Source organism: Phyllostomus discolor, chromosome 4, assembly GCF_004126475.2.
Source record: "Phyllostomus discolor isolate MPI-MPIP mPhyDis1 chromosome 4, mPhyDis1.pri.v3, whole genome shotgun sequence".
NCBI lineage: Eukaryota > Metazoa > Chordata > Mammalia > Chiroptera > Phyllostomidae > Phyllostomus > Phyllostomus discolor.
In genome coordinates, this window is record NC_040906.2 from 18,862,523 (window position 1) to 18,882,244 (window position 19,722).

The 19,722-nt window shown below is 35.7% G+C and overlaps 1 protein-coding gene across 7 annotated transcripts in view; it reads right to left on the reverse strand.

Annotated features, from left to right (window-relative positions):
• SPAG16 (sperm associated antigen 16) overlaps positions 1-19,722 on the reverse strand; it is a 738,021-nt gene that overhangs the window by 698,511 nt on the left and 19,788 nt on the right. For 6 of the 7 annotated variants that reach the window (XM_028509493.1, XM_028509494.1, XM_036022886.1 and 3 more), the window contains exons 5-6: positions 14,264-14,401; positions 1,548-1,655 (exon numbers count right to left, since the gene is read on the reverse strand). In XM_028509493.1, coding sequence (XP_028365294.1) covers positions 1,548-1,655; positions 14,264-14,401 — 246 coding nt within the window. Of the gene's footprint in view, positions 1-1,547; positions 1,656-12,860; positions 13,207-14,263; positions 14,402-19,722 lie in introns of those variants that run through there. The other variant, XM_036022890.1, reaches the window with a different exon arrangement.

Consider the following 19,722-nt stretch of genomic DNA (forward strand, 5'->3'; position numbering starts at 1 on the left):
ACGCTTGTCCCTTTGTTAGTTTATTTGTTATAGATCTTATTTTTATTATTTCATTGCTTTCTCTTTCTTTCTATTTAATTTGTTTTCTGGGGTTTGGGGGGTTTTTTTTTGAGCTTCTAAGGTACAAGATTAGATTGGTGGTTTAAAATTTTCTTCTTTTCTAATATAAGCATTTAAAATTATCAATTTCACTTTAAGTACTGCTTTGGCTTCATTTGACAAATTTTAAAATGCTGCATTTTTAATCAGTCAATTCAGAATATTTTCTTCTGTCCTTCTTTTGACTCACAGGTTACTCAGAAATGTAACTCAGAAATTTCCAGGTAATTGGAAATTTTCCAAAGAGCTTTGTGTCATCAAATTTTAATTTAATTTTGCTTAATCAGAGAACATATTTTACATGACATCAATTCTTTGAAATTAGTAGACTTCCTTTATGGCTCAGCATCAGATCTATTTTGGTGAACATTCCATGTATACTTATAAAATCCAAAGTAGAATTCAAGAAAGGTCAATTATGCTCAATTAATATGTCTTGTTCTATAGGCTTAGAGAATTTTTTGCCTATTTTTCTACTAATTGCTAAAAATGGAGTGTTAAAATCTCCAGTTGCAAATGTGGAACTATTTATTTTTTTGTTTCTATTTTATCAGGATTTGCTCCATATACTTTGGAACTCTTATACCTCTATTAGATTCATGCATTTGTCTTCCTGATGAACTGACTCTTTTCTGATTATTTATATGAAAATACCTCTTTTTCTCTGGTTCTCGGGATACCCCTGAGGATATTAGTTCTGTAGCCCCTCTCCTCAGGCCCTGTGGCCTCCTTCCCTGGAAAATGCTGCTTTAGAGATCTCTTCACCACAAGACGCAAGACCTCCTCCTGGAGTTACTACTATTTCCTCTTCTCCTGACTGCCTAGCTAATGGTCTGACAAGGGAAGAAAGAGACGATATATCCAAACCGCTCCGACAAGTAATCAGCACACACTAACAGAAACCAGCAGAGTACCCCAAAGAGTGAACTTTGAGGTACTTGAAAAAAAGGGCTGTATACTAAGACTGGATAAACAATAATTAATTGACCTTGAACTGCTTCCTTAAAACACTGAATTTTACATGTCTTGGAGCAAGAACTCCAGTGAATGAGGTGAACTCACTCCTGAAGCACCTCCTAGAAACCTAGGAAAAGGACCAGTCAGCCCTGGGCAAGGTGGAGACGGCCGAGCTGCCTTGGCAGACAGGAGAGTACAGGACAGCAAGAGCCTAAACTCACTCATCTTTGTATGTTAGATGCACAGTATAGACTTTGGCACATGGTATGTGCTCCATAAATACTGAATAAATTTACCTGAAACCTTCTTCCATAACCAAGTTCCTAAAACACTAATTAAATAATTCTTCAATAAATGTGGGAGTTGGGGGGACAAAGTAGGGGAGAACAATGGGGAAAAAGGCAAGATGACTGGGACAGAACAATAAATTAAATAAATACATAAATAAATAAATAAGCAAACAAATGTGCCAACGAATATTAGCAGCTTACCCTTTAAGGTCATTAATTAATTTGTTTTTTTCTTGGACTATTCGCTTGTGATGCATTCGATGAAAATCTCGTTCTTTCTGAGTTTTAAGCAGATCTTCTCTAGCCTTGCTGAAAAATAACAGTGATAACTTTAAACATCACTGCTGATCCCTTTCTAAAAAATTGTTTAGTCATCAGTTAAAATCCAGTATTTAGCAATTCAAAAGAAAATCAAAAAACAAAGATTCTATTATAATTCTCACTGAAGGGTCCCAAACAACCTAATGTATATTAGGATGGGGGCGGTGAGTGAGCCAAAACCTACCTGTAATTTCAAAAATAGCATTCATTCACATTTTATTTAAGTAAAGGAAAATTAAAGATATGCTGCCAAAATAACTTATAATCCATCTACTTACAAAAAGAATTTGTTTACAAAATTGAAATACATATAAAACAGGATAATTCAAAGACAATTACAAGGAAAAGAGTTTACAAAATTTAATTCTGAACTTGCTTGAATACATAATTAAAAGAGAATGCACTGAGTTATTTAGTTCTGATAATATAAGCTCTGAAAAACCAAGCTTTTATTCTGGTAATACATATGAGAAATACACACCACCAGCAGATCATATTACTAAAATAGTTGGTAACTTGATGAGAAAGGTCTTCAAATTCAGTATTGAAATACTGAAGCATTCTTCAAGTAGATATATCTTCTACGAACTCCTGGTGTAAAGCAAGAATATTAATTTTAAGCCCAGGCTGTATGTGAAAAATGAATGGAAATATTTCACTCACCCCATAGTATGTCAGTTTCAATATAAAAATGTAAAATGTGATTTAAAATGAAAAAGTAGTTATCCAACAGCCTCAGTTAAATGACAAAGTACTGAAACCCTCCCATTCTGCAAACAGAGAGACTGAAGCAGAATGCTGACATCTCTCACAAGATGATCAGAATGGAGTGAATCTGCCTCTCCATATCCCAATATTTCAAAATGCAGATTCACATAAAACAAATGCATGCAAAAGGATTTCTGCTCTAGGAGCTATGTCGGAGTAATCACAGAGGAGCAGTGACTGGCATGCAGCCAAAAAGTGGGATGAGGTTAAATGTTCAGAGTCCCGATGGAGCATATTATGATCAGTGAGATTTCTTGCTGCAAGATCAAGTCACATGGGGTATATGGTGACAGGGGCCTGTCTATTTTTCCAAGTTTCCTTCTTTTTTCCCCCATCCCTTCCCGTTTTAGTGAGTATGACCGGTATTACTCTTTATTTAACCGCCACTATTGTAGTGTTTATTACATATAAATAAACAACATGTCACAATACTCATGGCCTACTCCCACCATCTAACCCCCCACTTCATTTCCATGCTAACATATTGAAGGTGCAGGAAAATACTCATTAAAATATTGTCTGAAAAAATCATCTGATGAGTGTGCCAATTATCAGATGAACAAATAATTCATTCTTTCCATTTTTAACCCTCTTTGTGTGTGAATGAAGAGGGACTAATAAAGACCCCCTCTGCCACCACCATGTGGCTAGTGAGTAGTACATGAAGAGGAGGAGAGAATTTAAGTAGAGTGATTGGAAAAAGCAAATGTCTGAGTTGACATTTAGTTGTGAAAACACAAGAAAACCTGAATTTTCATTCATTTAGAAGAAAGCATGTAAATTGGTTTATATGCTGTCTGGCACACAGAAAATATTCAGTAAATGTTAATGCAATCATCATCCCATTACTACTGCTATTTAATATAGTAGAAAAGATATATTTAAGTTCTCTAACAACTAAATTTATCTACCTAAAATAGGGGGCATGCCAATAGATAGATATCCTGTAATGGACCAAAAATATCAAAATTCATAATCATCAGTAAAACTATATTTATAGATATAGTTTTACTTATTTTTTTGCTTAAAATATTTTTACTTATTTACTTATTTTTTTACTTATTTACTGCTTAAACAACTTGATGAATTATATAAATAAGCTTATGTTTTATTTATCTTATCTGAAATGTAAAGCCAAAATCGGTTTACAAATACAGGGTTGGGCAAAACTAGGTTTACAGTTGTTCATATGGCAAATAATAAAATAATTAATAAACAATAGCACAAGAATGAGTTTTATGTACTCACAACTGCATAGCTACTTTTGCCTCACCTCGCATGTAGAAAAACGATGCTGGAAAGTTTTTAAGCAGAACCACAAATGTGCAGCATTGCATCAACTCACTTTTTAAATACACATTTAAAGGCCCATTTGTACTCATCCAAGAAAAGAAAGCATAGGAATTGATTGAAGTATTAGACCTTAAAGTTTTTCTGACCATTAAATTGGTTTTCTGGGACTTGCTTTCTGTTTGCACAAATGAAGTCTGCTCAGTAGAACAATTTAAATTCATTTCATGGTGATGCTTTCCCTATTATGACCTTCCAGCTGCCCATCTGCTTAATAAAAGGAACATAAAAGAAGTACTAAAAAATAAAGTTTAAAATATTCATAAGCAATTAATATTTTAAGCTATATAGTGTTTTCTCATCATATTGGCAAAGCATGTTGTGTTAAAAATAAACTTTTATTAAGACAGAAACCAGAGAGATTCTATTTCAAGTACAATGAAGTGAGAGTTATGCCGCCAAACACTGTATTTAGATTTATCTATCATAAAGAACACACTTTTAAATGCTTCTTCCCTTAAGGAAATGGCAAGACCACATCACTATATAATATCCCCATTTCAGGAAACCGGCATATCAAAATCTACAATTAAAGCATAAAATATTAATGTGCTCATATTTTTACCATACTATAAAAACATTCTCCCCAAAACTCCATGTTTCCACATGACTATGATTTAATACTGTGCTCTAAAGAATTATTTTTAAGTGGATGCCCAGTAAAATGATTTTATTAGCTGAATAGTTTTATCTAAGTATATTAGAGTAACCATTTAATAATAGGTTTATTGAGTTATTTTGTTAAAATAATTTGGCAAAAGGGAGCATATGAACATGTTCTGGTTTACTTGCATTAGTCAAAGCAAACCTTCATTTTTTTACATGTGCAAACTTGAATCAATGTATTTTCTGATAACAATACTACATGATAACCAATTATTTTATTGTCTTAAATTGATTATAAATGAATTAGTTTAACCCAGTAAAATTAATATTGGAATAATTTTTAAATAGACAAAATGGAATTCAACCAGACTACAAGAAAACTTTCATTATATCCTTAACCAAAAAAGAAAGGGCTATACCCATGTCCAGAAAAAAATACTGTCTTAATTTAACAAGCAATTACCTAAACACTAGAGCATAAAATTTTATGGGCCTCATTATTATCTTTATTTCCACAGTGTTTGTTTCTGAAAGTCATTTCATTAAATGGGTCTTTGGAGAAGCTGGGTACTCTTTGACCTTTTATAGAAGGGAATTTTGTAAGTGCGAGTAGGACCCCATAGGAAAGCACCTAATTTTTCCTCAGAATTAACTGCAATTTCATTATAATTTCTTTATATTTTCTGGGAGAAGGTAAAAGAAAGTATTTCAGTATTTTAATGGTACACTTTAATATTTTAATTAATAATCCCAATCGGTATCATTTTTTCTGCCTAATCTTCTGGCGTCTCAATAAAACTTTTTCTGGTCTGCATTGTATTTCCTTAACACAGTCTAGCAAAGGAAGATAATACTATACATCTATCTTAACTTTAGGCAAGACTTAACTTTATAAAAAGTTGCTCCAATTTCCACCATGAAGGGGAAATAAACGATTCCTATTCCAAAATAATTCTATGAAAGGGGCCAAAATCATCAATCAACTACTCTAAAAATCATTAAAAGCTTAACTGCTTAACTAAAAGAGCCAAAATGCCAACGCACAGATTCATTTACACCCCACACCTGTTTGCCAGGAACAGCTGTAGACAGGTCCGGGGGATGTGCTGAGCAAAAGACACAGTCCCTATTACATGGAGCTCACAATGCAAAAACGAAATATATACACTGGATAATCGGATGTAAAAGGCATAAATTTCAAGCTCCTTTATAAAATACAGCATTAAAGATAAGGAGCTCCTACCCTCTCGACAGCTTGGATAGATCTGGAGAGCATTATGCTAAGTGAAATAAGCCAGGTGGTAAAGACAAATACCGTATGATCTCACCTATAAGTGGAACCTAATCAACAAAACAAACAAGCAAGCAAAAAATATAACCAGAGACATTGAAAATAAAGAACAGACAGGCAGTAACCAGAAGGGAGGGTGGAGGGGATATTGGGGGACTAGGGGGAAAGGTTGTCAAGTAACATGTTTAAAGGACCCATGGACAAAGTCAAAGGGGGTAGGATCGAGGGTGGGAGGTGGGGATGGCTGGGGTGGGGAGAAGTGGTACAGGGGAAATGGAGACAACTGTACTTGAACAACAATTTTAAAAATGTCAATTAAAAAATACAAAAAAAAAAGATACCCACGGTAAAAACTGGGAGCTTGAGATCGACAGAAGAAACACTGGGATGGGCAGGAATCAAATGTATACACAGGCCAAGTGAAAACAAGCAGAGCTCACTGGGAAAGGATGGGGGGCTCACACAAAGTCAGACGCTCATATGCAGACATGCCACACCACTTATCAGTATTACTGGGTATAAGACACCTTGCGCTAAGTACCAGATCCGAAACCAAAGTAACCTGGGCCTCATCCATCTGTGACAGAGCAAGTGAAATTACGATGTTCAAAAGGTGTAAGTGAAATCCCAGAGTGAAATTTGGGGAAAATATAAAGCACATATGCAGCATTTTCAAGTCCTTATTTATGGACAACCTTAGGGTCCATAGGAAAGTCTGATAAGAATTTTTGCATGGGCTTCTCGTGAGACTCAAGAAACTGTCTCTTTGGCTTTCGACTTGCAAGTCAGAGTGGAAGAAAGAGAGCAGATATGGAACTGGTGTGCTCCTTTTAGAGAACTAGAAGGCTGTGGGTGGGGCGGGGCAGGTAAACAAATAAAGGAATAAAGAACAATGAAGAGAGGTAACATAAAAAAATTCTACCTCAGATTTCCATTTGGAGTTGGGAGGAATACTCCAGTAAAGAGCTGGCTGTGCAAAGAGACCAAAAAGCAGTTGTAAAAAATTACAATCACTAACAACTGATCATAATAATCAAAAACTGGAAACACTGTACAAGGGATTACAGCAAGGAGAATAAAAACCACAAATACATGCTGAATACATATAAATCTCCCAAACATAACACTGAGTAAAGGAAAACAGACACAAAAAGAGCTTGTTTCTATAAAGCTCAAAAGTACAAAACAAATCTATGTCAGTCTGAGGAAAAGTTATCCTTATAGGGGAGGAGCGAGTGGAAGGAACTACAAAGGGGTGCCTGGAATGGTGACAATGTTGTTTCTTGATCTATGTGATGGTTACATGCTTTGCAAGAATTCACCCAGCTGTATACTGACAGTGTATGCACGTCTATGTATTTTCTATTTCCATTAAAAATATTAAAGCAGAGTTTCCTACCTGTGTTCCATAGGGGGGAAAAAGAGATATTGTATGAATAGAATACTAAAACTTAAAAATACATCAATCCTCTCCCCCAAAATGTATGTATATGTAAACACATACACACACATTCTTCCCTAATTTATAAATTCAAGTCAATTCCAATGCTAATCACATACCTGCCTTCCTATAAAAATAGACAAAGTGACTCTAAAATTTATATGCAAATACAAAGGACTTACAATCACCAAAATTTCTTTTTAAAAGAACAAAACTGAAAGACTTATACCAACCGACTTTAAGAACTTACTTAAGGATGCCCTGGCTGGTGTGGCTCAGTGGATTGACTGCGGGCTGCGAACCAAAGCATTGCAGGTTCAATTCCCAGTCAGGGCACATGCCTGGGTTGCAGGCCAGGTCCCCAGTGGGCCTGAGAGGCAACCACACACTGATGCTTCTCTCCCTCTCTCTCCCTCCCTTCCCTTCTCTCTAAAAATAAATAAATTAGTTAATTTTTAAAAAAGAACTTACTTAAGGGTAGAGGGAGGATAAAGAGGGTCAAACATACAGTGAGGGAGGGGGAGTCGACTTTGGGTAGTGAGCACATAATGCAATACACATGATGTATTTTAGAATTAAACACTTGGAACTCATATGTCATTAACCAATGTCACCCCAATAAATCTATTTTTTTAAAAAAGAACTTAAAGTGTAATAATCAAGAGTATGGCATTAGCATGAGGATAAACAAACAGATGAATGGAACAGAATTGAGTCTAGAAATACCTTCACAACTACAGCATAAATTGATTTTCAACAAAATGCCAAAGGTATTCAATGACAAATAAAAATTCCTTTTAAGAATGGTGCTGCGACAGTAATGAGAGAAAATGCAGACAACTGTAATTGAACAACAATACAAACAAAAAAAGAATGGTGCTGAAACAACTGAATATTCCCACAGAAAATTAACCTCTACATCCTCCCTGACATCATATATAAAAATTAAAGATAAAAATATTCTAAATCTTTGAAGATTTTAGAAGAAAATATGAGAAAGTACCTCTGTGACCTGGGAATAGGCAGTGGTCTCTTAGACAAAATGTTAAAAGCAATAGTATATAAAAACCTAAGAAAGATGTCATCAAAATTTAAAATCTCTCCTTATCCAAAGACATCATTAAAAAATTGAGGAGCCAACTCATAAACTGGGAGAAAATACTATTCTGAAAAACACATGTATCCAGTATATATAAAGAACTCTTACAACCCAACAATGAAACAAAAACACTACCATCCAAATAAAAAGGGGCAAAAGATTCACACAAAAGCAGGTTAAATGGACAGCAAATAAGCACTCAAAAATGGGTTAAATATCATCAATTATCAGGAACATGCATATTTAAACCTCGACAAGCTGCCACTCTGTAACGCTAAAATGAGAAAGACTAGCAACCCTCTGTGGTGACGATGTGAAGCCACAGGACCTCCCACGCACGCTGCTGCTGAGAGTGAAAAATGGCCCAGCTTTTATGTTGGAAATGGACTGCCAATTTCTTATACAGTTAAACATATCTACCCTTCGATCCAGAAATTCCACACCTCACTTTTTATACAGAATAAAGAAAACATATTCCCACAAAAGTATCTGTGCACAAATGTGCATAACAATATTATTCGTAATAAGCACAGTTAGGAACAAATCAATAGAAAGGAGATCAACAAACTGTGGTATATACCATACAACAGAACAGTACATTGCACTAAAGGAGAGTAAATTTCTGATAGACACAAAAATTATACATAAATTTTACAGACTTGATGCTGAGTGTAAGATGCCAAACACGAAGACTAAACCTTTTGTGATTCTATTTACAAAGTTCTCAAACAGGCAAAACTAATCTAAGGTGAGAAAAATCCAAGCAGTGGCTGCTTGGGCAGGAAATGCCAAAGCAGGCAGGCAAGGGCGGTTTCTGAACACATAGAAATATTCTATGTATCAAAGTGGTTATGAAGTTATAAGACATCATCTGTTCATCCAAATTATATAGCTCTAACTTGTACATTTCAGCTCATGCATATTAACTGTAAAAATAACTCTAAAAGTTAGTACATTATTTGTGGGGTGGAGCATAACTGGGGGTAGGAATTAAATATTGGCAGTAAACTGATGATGTGCTGATAAGGCCCACGAGGATTATTATTCTATTTTATTTACTTTCTATATACTTTTTACTTTTTTTATTGTTGTTCAGGTAAAATTGTCTCCATTCCCCCCCACCACCACTTCTCCCCACCCCACCCATACCCACCTCCCACCCTCAAACCTACCCCCTTTGGCTTTGTCCATGTGTCCCTTATGCAGGTTCCTTGACGACCCTGCCCATATTATCCCCTATTATCCTTCTCCCCCCTCCTCTCTGGTTACTGCCAGATTGTTCTTTATTTCCATGTCTCTAATTCTATTTTGCTCACTTGTTTTGTTGATTAGGTTCCACTTATAGGTGAGATCATATGGTATTTCTCTTTCACCACCTGGCTTGTTTCACTTAGCATAATGCTTTCCAGTTCCATCATTACTTTTTAAGAATTAAAAAGGTAATGTAAGTAAACAAGTAAATTGCTATGCACCCGCCCTCTAGAAGAAATACCACTCTTGGTTGTTTATTCAGGTGTTGCTGTTGATGCTAACGATAAGATTGATAAAGATGATAATGATACCATTCTACCCACTTAACATATACTGTACATTAGATACTACGCTCATTATGCTGTGATGGATGAGACAAGCACAGTCTTTGCCTCCATCACTTTGCCAAAGTATAGAGAAAAATGAATAAGGAAATAGAATATAGTTATACAACTGTAAACTGTAGTGACTGTTACTTTTTAAAGGTTTTGGCCCTGGCTGATGTAGCTCAGTGGATTGAGCCCGGGCTGCGAACCAAAGTGTCACAGGTTTGATTCCCAGTCAGGGTACATGCCTGGGTTGCAGGCCATGACCGCTAGCAACCGCACATTGATGTTTCTCTCTCTTTCTGTCTCCCTCCCTTCCCTTTCTAAAAATAAATAAAATCTTTAAAAAAAAGGTTTTGTAATATAGAATACTGATTTGGCACTTACCATGGGCCAGATATTGTACTAACCACTTCTAAATGATCCCATCAAGGGCAGGTAGTATTGCCCCACTTACATACGAGGGACGTGAGTGAAAATTATATGCTCACATCTAATACATGGCAGAGCATCATGCATTTGTGCTGCTCTATCATTAACACCTCTGTTTTGAACCAAAACTTGAGTGGGATTAGTAATGAAGAGTTTGAGAACAGCAGATGCTGGGACTTAATTGTCCCATAAGGAGCTCGTCTGACTTCATTATCACTGTGTCATAGCCAGCTAAGTCAATCTATAGGAAGGTTGTGCAGGATATAATAATGTTCTCCCTGTTTCTATCATGTCCCTCCATCCAGTCATTTCCTACACAAGAGCCAACTCCTCAAAACTGTCCATTAGCCTCACATTCCACTCAGCGGAAAAAAAAAAATTCTACAAAAGGACTCTACCAGTTAGTCCCTGGTTCCAGTCTCTACGGTCTCCTTTGCCAGGCCCCAAACAAGCCAAGCTGTCCCCACCATAAACTCTTTGTACTCCGTTTTCCCTCTGCCTGGAATTCCCTTTCCCAAGTTCACATGTGTCCTTCTCTCTCAGTGTCTTCAAACAGCGAAAGGACTTCTCTCCCCAGCCCATCTACAAAACACCCCATTTATCTCTGTCTCCTTTACCCATGTTATGTTTCCTCCTAACACCTACCACCACCCGACACATGCTGTATCTGCCAACATCCACGTGCAGTTAACGGCTCTCCTATTAGACAGTAGCATCTTAGGGTGTCAGCAGGATGGCGAGGAGAGGAGCAAAAGAAGGCTGCCCACGAGGCAGAAGGACAGGCAGAAGAGAATGCTGTCACAGAGCTGAGGGAGAGGAGCAGTGAAAACTAGAATAGGAGGGGAGAGAGCCAGACCACAGGATGTGAAAGTGCAAGTACAATGATGTTTTCAGGAGCAAACCATCAAACTGAGAATATGATATACAATACCTACATTATGAAAATGAGACAGAAAATGCTAGTCAAGATAAGAAACAACATCGAACAAACAGGTTCCTAATTAATTAAACTTGCAATAGTTTTTATAGGCCTTAAACTGAGGTCAATGCTGTGACACGTCAACTACCAAATACAACAAGGTTCGCAAAACGGTGTCTTAACTGTGGAAGACTTTATAACTCCAGTGATGCTTTCTAGTCTTTATTAAACAAACAATTCTTCACAAAAGTGTGGCAGATCACACTTAAATTCTACATCTCCACATTTAAAATTACAATTGATATACATTTCAAAATAAAAGTACAGTTGTATTCTCCTTTTCCAAAAAAAAGCATACCAAACTACTACTGTATCATTCCTCTCCAGTAACTAGAACATAATACACTTTTACCTTCAATGTAAGTATAAATCTTTTTTAATGATACATTTTCCTCTTAAAAACATCTATAAAGAAAACTTCCAGAAAGTTATTCCCCAAAATTTTTTATATTGAGGTATAACTGACATAAAATAATATATTAGTCTCAGGTGCAAACATAATGATTTTATATATATTAAATAAGTCTAATTGACATCTGTCACCACATATACACATATTTTTTATTTTAAAATATAGTCTACATTTGTAGCAAGTATAGGAAAACCCTCTGTTCTAAAATTAGCATTGCTTACAACAGAAAAACAATTTCATTTTTAATTATAGCAATTCAAATGATATTTCAGAGTAAAATATTTTCCCTTTTCATTTCTTCCTTCATGATTCATCACTGCTGAATTTTTAAAAAAGCTAACAATGTGAGGACTAAAGAAACCTCGGGATGACAGCCTTTGCAGACAGGAATAGCCGCCGTTTTCAAAGCACTCTGTGATGTGCACAGCTCTCTAACACAGCTTGTCTCTTTTAATTATCACATCACTCCCTAGGAGTTAATAATATTACGTATAATTATTCCCAGCTTAACAATAAGAAAGCTGAGTTAATAAGTAGAATATTAGAAGCTAGGTATTTGAACTTCAAGTTCAATACTCTTTCCAGGGCAACTCTCCCCTAGATAAATATTAAGCATATAGCTTTACAATCTCTCTGATTTTTCTAGATATATCATTAAATACTACCAGCATAATCAAGACAATAGATAACAAATCTTGCTTTAAGAATTGTCTTTCATCCGAAAAAGAAAAACTTTAGGGCAAAATCCATAATGGAAATCCCACGTTTATCACTGATTCCTACTGGAAAGTAGCCTTTCAAGTCAAATTTAAAAAACCTGTGTGATGAAATATTACTACTTGGGCAAACTTCTGACATAACAGATCTAGTTTAAGGATCTTTTTACAAAATTTCACTCTCCGTTTTCTGAGAATGTCCCCAGTAGCATTAGGCTGCAGGGACACACTTCACCAAAGTGCCCTGTGGAAAGATGATGAGCCTAATATTCACTCAATGAAATAAATATTAGGCATCTACCAAGGGCCAGTTATCCTTCCTTCAAACTTTCTATGTCAGGTAGACTAAAGCAAATAAATATCTTCCTTTTCTAATTTGTTCAAGTTTACTTATATCAAATAAGATACATTTGAGAGATTACTGTAAGTCATGGAAACTAACACTACATTTTAGTAAATATAGTATATTTTATAAACATTCAGTAATCTAATACTTTAGCAAACATAAACAAGGGACAGATCTGAATGATATCTGTTTTAATCATGGTTTCTTCTAACATTACAATAATAATTTCATTTCCTAATAGTTTATATGGTATTGAGTATAATTATTAAACATAAACAACCAATAATCAACAAGGATTATTTAATACCACTGGGGCAAAACTCATTTCACAAAGAATCTCTATTCAAAAGAAAATGAGTGAACTCAAGCAATAATGCAAAGGACGTGGGAACAGAAGCAGGATGCCAGGCAGCACTCTGAAAAATCTGCTGTGCCAAATGCCCAGTGCTTCCATTAGGTGTCTGTACAAGACCCCAGTGAGCGCTGGGGCCAACAGCGTGAATCGCTTCTGAGAACTGGAACCTAGACTAGATAGATTGCTGGCCCTTGCAGCACATTATTCTGTGGATCATCATACACTTCTACCTAAAATGTAAAATGCCAAACAGCACATCCACACATAATGTGAAATTCATATAACTTGAAAAAACATTCCTATGAGTGTATATGTAACTGAATAAATAGCAATTTACCACCACCTTTTAAAAGTAGGAGCTTATGTTAAATGTTTCTGTCAGTATGCAATAAAGTCTTATTTCATTAAGGTAAACATTTTTACAAAGATCTTAAAAATATTATGTTCCTATGTGGCATTTTAATCTATTTTTTGTTTTAATATGATTCTTTAACAAAGAAAGCTCTTCTTAAAATGTGTTTAATAGAAATTAATGAACAAACCTTGAACTGTGTTTATTCAATATGTAAGCATTGATTTTACATCTAACATTGTCTTAGATGAGTAGATTTACACAGGTCAACACATTCACATATCGGTCTTTGCCAGTATAACACTGTTTATTTAAATTTACTCACCCATAACTGCATGTCTTCCATTAATTTTAGAAAAAAGAAAAAAGATGCGGAGAGATTTGACTTTTGTTAAGTCTCTCCTCTATGTATAAATTTATTCTAGAAAATTCCTAAATAACGGTTTTCTTTGGGAAATTTTCAAATACTGAAATTCTACCAAAAATACACCAACTTCTTCGTTCTTCTCTGATTTCTATAATTGTATTATTATTTCAGGAGTTAGCTTATCCTCACAGGGGAAGATTTGACAAACCGTGAAAAGATTATCAAAATACATAGGGAGGTGAAAGTTATACAACAAATTAACCATCTCCTACACAACGCCCTGCATTCCACTTTACTTGAGTTACAATTGGGAATGTTCTGGTCACATGTCCAATTAGTTTGCCAGAAACCTTTGACATTCTTTCCAACTAGAACTTAAATATAATTCAGTTCTCCAGAATTAAAGTTCTGGTACATTAACCACCACCCACATATTAGCCTCACTTAACTCTTTATTTTTATGTAGTCCAAAATAAAGAAGAAAAATCAATTAAAACTAACATACTCAGCTGCCTGTTTGTAGTGCTTCAAGTCTTTCTTCAAATTTTTGTTTTCATTTTCTAAAAGCATATTCTGGCTGTACACATCCGGGACGTTCCCAGCACCGCTAACTTCAGTTACACCCTTCTGTATTAACTCGTACCTAGAATAAAATGAAACAAAAAGCTTTATGTTGTTTCTTCTTCTAATTTGCTTAACTTGTGTACAAGTCAAAACTTAAGCTTTAGAGAATCTTTACAGAAATTAGTTTGCAATATTACTTGTATAAAAATGTCAACATTCATAAATTCTTTCTAAAGATTAATGAATTGTTAGGGACTAATATCATCAGGTGTATAAAATATAACTGAACATCTGCTAGGTTTCGTGCACTAATCTAGACACTTGGAGAAATTAACAAACTGGTTCAAGGCTGTATCTCATGGAGTTTATGGAGTTTTCACGCTAGTGTGGATAGCGATATGTTCTGTATGAATAAAATAAAGCAGGGTAAGAGAGACAGAGAGACTGAAGTGGAGAGTGATGGGGTCGTTTGCACTATTTTGTATAGGGTGTCCAGAGAAAGTGCATAGAACTGAAGGAAATAAGAGAATAAGCCATGTGTAGATGTGGGAGAGGAGCATTCTCAGCTGATAGAAAAGCAAATCTAAAGGCCCCGAGACAAGGAAGTGTTTGGCATGTAAAATAAAGAGCTAGATAAAAGACAGAGTATCAGGAGATGAAGCCAACTAACTGAGCAAGAGGGAGAGTCGTGAGAGATGGGTCAAGAAAACTGGGAGGGAGCCAGAGAGAGGGATGTGATTCGAACCTGAATCAGACTGAAGTCACGGGCAGGCTTTGAGAGATAAGTGACACTGATCTGATTTATGTTTTTAAAAGACTTGTCTGACATTTGTTTAAAGAAACTACCTCTAGAGTAGCAAGAACAGAATCAGAGAGCCTAGTTTGGAGACCGCTGTGATAGTCCAGGAGAGAGAGAATGGTGGCATGAACAAAACGGGTAGCAGTAGAGATCATGAAAGACGGGACCCTTCTGGATATACTTACAAAGGTGGAGTCAACAGGATTATATTATATATCAGCTGTCAGGTGTTGATTAAAAAGAGAGGTTGAGGATGACTCCCAGGTTTGTGGGTGAACAACAGAGAGCCATTTACTAAGATGAGGACAGTAGACATTGGGTGGTTAAAGAAATCAAGGAATTTTTCCCATTCATGTTCACTGCAATATGTAAAGAGAGAAGTGAAGAGTCCAAGGACTGTTTGAAGAATGAGGAGAAAAGGAATACTGCTAAACAGAGACTGAAAACACAGAGGAAGCAGTGAGGTACTGAGCAAATATGAGAGCAGTGCCTCAGGGACCAAGTGAAAAAGTGTGGAGAGAAGAATGAGAGGAATGACAGTGATAAATGCTGCATGGAGGGTGGGCAAGGTGAAGTCACTCAAAAAAGTTTCAGGGGAGTCACGGAAAAGGAAGTGGACCTGGAGGTATCAGAGGGTTGAAAAAGATTTGTGGTAACAAACTTTTCCAAGGAGCTATGCTTTAAGCAGAGCCAAGAAATCAAGATGAACCTAGAAAAGGATATGGAGTTCAGGGTATTTTTTGATTTCTCCTTTCTTTTAATATATGACATATTATTGCACGTCTGTATGTTTCTGAGAATGATCTAGCAGAACGGGGGAAGTTTACAGTGCAGGACAGAAAGGGGACAACTGCATGAGCAATGTCCTTGAGGAGGCCAGAGGAGCTGGGGTCCAGCAGGGAAGAGGAGGAGTGGCCTTAGATGACAATGTGTATGGAGCAGCCCCTGTGACAGGTCAAAGGGTAACTCTGAGGACAGAGGCAGCAAGCTGGTAGAGAGACAGGCAGGAGTTGTGGCACTTCTATCGTTTCAGTGAAATAAGAAGGAACATCAGAGAATCGTTTAGATTTATAAATAGTTACAATTGGAATCATTATATGTAGAAATTAACAAAGCTGAATCTAAAACAGAGCATAAAAACATTTCAAGTCATAAAGTTATTAATAAACAAATCTCTATTTTGTTAAAAAATAAACTTGCTATGGATGGACTAAACATTAGTTTAAAAATGGATAATTATCAATATTTCATATTACAAATTTTTGTTTTTATTGCACAGTAATCATCATATGTTTTTATGTTACACAAGTTATTTGAAATTAAGAAAAAATCAAGAGAAGCCCTGCAGAATATCTACAAGGGTAAGATAATTGAATCAATATTAAGTAATATTTGCCACAATTTCTAAGACAGCAAACAGATAACCATTTAATCATAAATTCACTATTTTATCCATATTTGAAATGTGACTTATCTCAGAAGAAAAGACATATGGATTGACAGAAGAACTGGACCATAAAGTTTTTCTAAGCATAAAATTGGTTTTCAGCAACTTGCTTTATTTAATGCAGAAAAAAAAATCACTACAGAAATTATTTCAATAAGAAAAACAGTGATATAGTCCTTCTCTAAATTAAATGCTCTGCAAATACACATGTAATAAAATAAGTAAAAATATAACACAAATAACACATTACAATATATATATCTTAGAATATTCAGAAGTCACTTACCAAGCAAAAGTTATGCCATGCATGTAAAAATACCACACATGACTATAAACTCACTAAAACTTAAAATTCTATAGGTGAATTAGAAATTTTAATATAGAAACTCTGGAAATATATTCTCACTCAAATCTACATTTTCCTACATAACATTTTTTGGTTTTGTCTCAGGTGTATCTGTGTGTGAATTTTAAAGGAATATCCTGGTCTCTACTCCTTCCTCCTTAGTCACTTACGCTTAAAATAAGAATGAAACTGTTCATATGGGGGGAAATGGTCATGTAAGTATCAGGAACAAAAAATAAAACACTACCAATAGAACTGCCAGTGAATTACTGCCAGTGAATCTACATTAATGTTCTTCATATTCACCACAAGGTCCATAAAGTAATGACAGTGATACAGAAAGAAATACATATATTTCATGGAGAAAACGCACAGGCTTTCATAAGACGTGTGTATATACCAAAAGGGTTCAACACCCACTGCCACAAATGATGACTACTACGATAGAATTTCGGTGAACATATAAATGGTGCAATAAGAGTAAGCATTATTTTTCCTTCAAGATGGCACTTAAGGCATAAGACATAAAAGCCAGAAAAACAATCATCTAGGTAATAAGCATCAAATGAGAATTGTTCCTCCATATTTACAAAGAGGATTACGAAAATATTTCACCAGTGAAGACAAAATTCCCTTAACTACTGCCCAAACCGAGGATGTTGGACTCCCCAGCACTGTCACGACATCACTGTGGAAGCCGAGTCCTTCGCAAGAAGGACAGAGAACAGTTGAACAAGTTTAGTGCTGGTCCCATGATTCTTCAAGTCAATATGGAAAACAGATACAAATTTGTACTCTAAATCAAAATATTCCTTTACGGACATCTTTTCAAGATCCCCTGTACAATTCCACAATTCGGCATGATGGGCAGGAGAGGTGTTGACTGCCACCGACTGGCTGCGATGGGCTGCCATGTACCCCGGCTTCCTAACCTCTCTCAGCCCACTTCTTCATCCATACAATGGAGATGCGATAGTAGCTCCCTGCTGTATAGCATGGTTGGGAGAAGTAAATGAGAAAAAGCATGAAAAATGGAGACAACTGTACTTGAACAACAAAAAATAATGAATTTTTTTTTTAAAAAATGGCATGAATACATACTAAACTAATGGAATGACAACAAAGTGCCTTCCTGAGTGATAAACCTTAGGTTTCATCTTCTTAAATATTTTTAAATGTTTCATATTTAATGAAGACTATATTAATTTTGGTTACAAAGCACATGTTAAGTATTCACTTTCAAGCCTGCCTTCTTGAAAACATAGTACATAAATAAATCTCTGCACATATATTTACAGAGCTCAAATCTAACAGTGTAGCACAGTAAAAGTTGGCAGGATAGAATAGTCACAACATTCCTGTGTTTAACTTAATCCTGGCTGGAGAAAACAATTATTACAACATGACCCATAACCAGAAGTCAAATCCCAACCAACTGAAAAAACAGCGAGCGATAGGTTTCAATGGTGAAGGAGCAAAAAGTGTGGTTTTCACTGAGAGACAGTAATGTACACACGGCCCCACATACACTCCCCACATACGCTGTGCAACAGAAGGTGTAATTTTAGCTCTAGGCTCTGGCTTTAAACCTAACCATTCCCAGAAAGTTTTAACTATACTGCCCACGTTGGAGTAATTCTATAAATTATGCCAAATTTCACTGGCTTAAAAGCAGCAATATTTATCTTTTTAGAAAATTACACGACTATATGACTACAAAATTTGTAATTTCTTCTATAATTAATAAAACATTTAAGTTAGTAATAAAATATCATAAATAACTTTACTATTACCTGTGATGGCATTTTTATTACCACTCAACTTTCAGCACCGACCAAACTGGAGATAAGCAAGGATTAAACAGGAATTGAAAAAGTAAAGAAAGAAAGAAAAAGACCTTGTTTGCAAAACATTTAGCTATACAGGGAAAGGGAGTTAGAGAGGGTGGGAGGAATATGAGAGAGAAAGGTAAAGAAGAGCAAGAACATCTGTCTCTGATGAATGAGCTCTGACTGAGTTAACAAACAGCAAAATGGCCCGGGGCAGTCAAGCGCTGATTAACATACAGGACAGGGTGCTTAAAGCGCACTGAACACTTTGTCCTTTTTAAACCTCCTCTTCATTTTTGCCTCCAGGGAAATTATCATTGTCCACAGAGTTCTTCTAAAGAGATATATATTACATATGCGCGCGCACACACACACACACACACACACATATATATAAACTTTTTTTTTTTGTAAACAGCAAGGAATAAAAAGAGCTTTCTTGGCCACATGGTCTCTGCTGTGACTAATTAACTTTGCTGTTATAGCGTGAAAGCAGCCACGGACCACAACTTAAAAAAAGTCATGGCTCTGTTCCAGGGAAATTTTATTTACAAAACAAGAGGCAGGCTAGAGTTGGCCCAGGGGTCTTGGTTTGTTGACCCCAGATTTAAAGGATTTACTTCAATTACTGTTTGAGGATTGAAAGGACATAAGTCAAATTTCAGTTCCCGGGTTTTTTGGTTTGGGTTTTTTTTGTTTGTTTGTTTTAGTATCTAACAATGGAAAAACTTTGTTTTAAAGAATTCATAGCAATGATACGTTTTTTTCTCCATAGTAAAAATGATATAAGTAATATATTTAATATTCCTATAATCCCACTATGCAGAATACATAAAGGTCTCTGGTCCAAGTCAGAGATGCTCTTCGTGAGTAAAAGCAGCCAATACAGTGTAATCACAGGGCAAACAATCTGCAATCTCATTACGAACTGGCTGCCAGGGATAAGGATAACATTACTTGAACCCACAGTATTATTAAA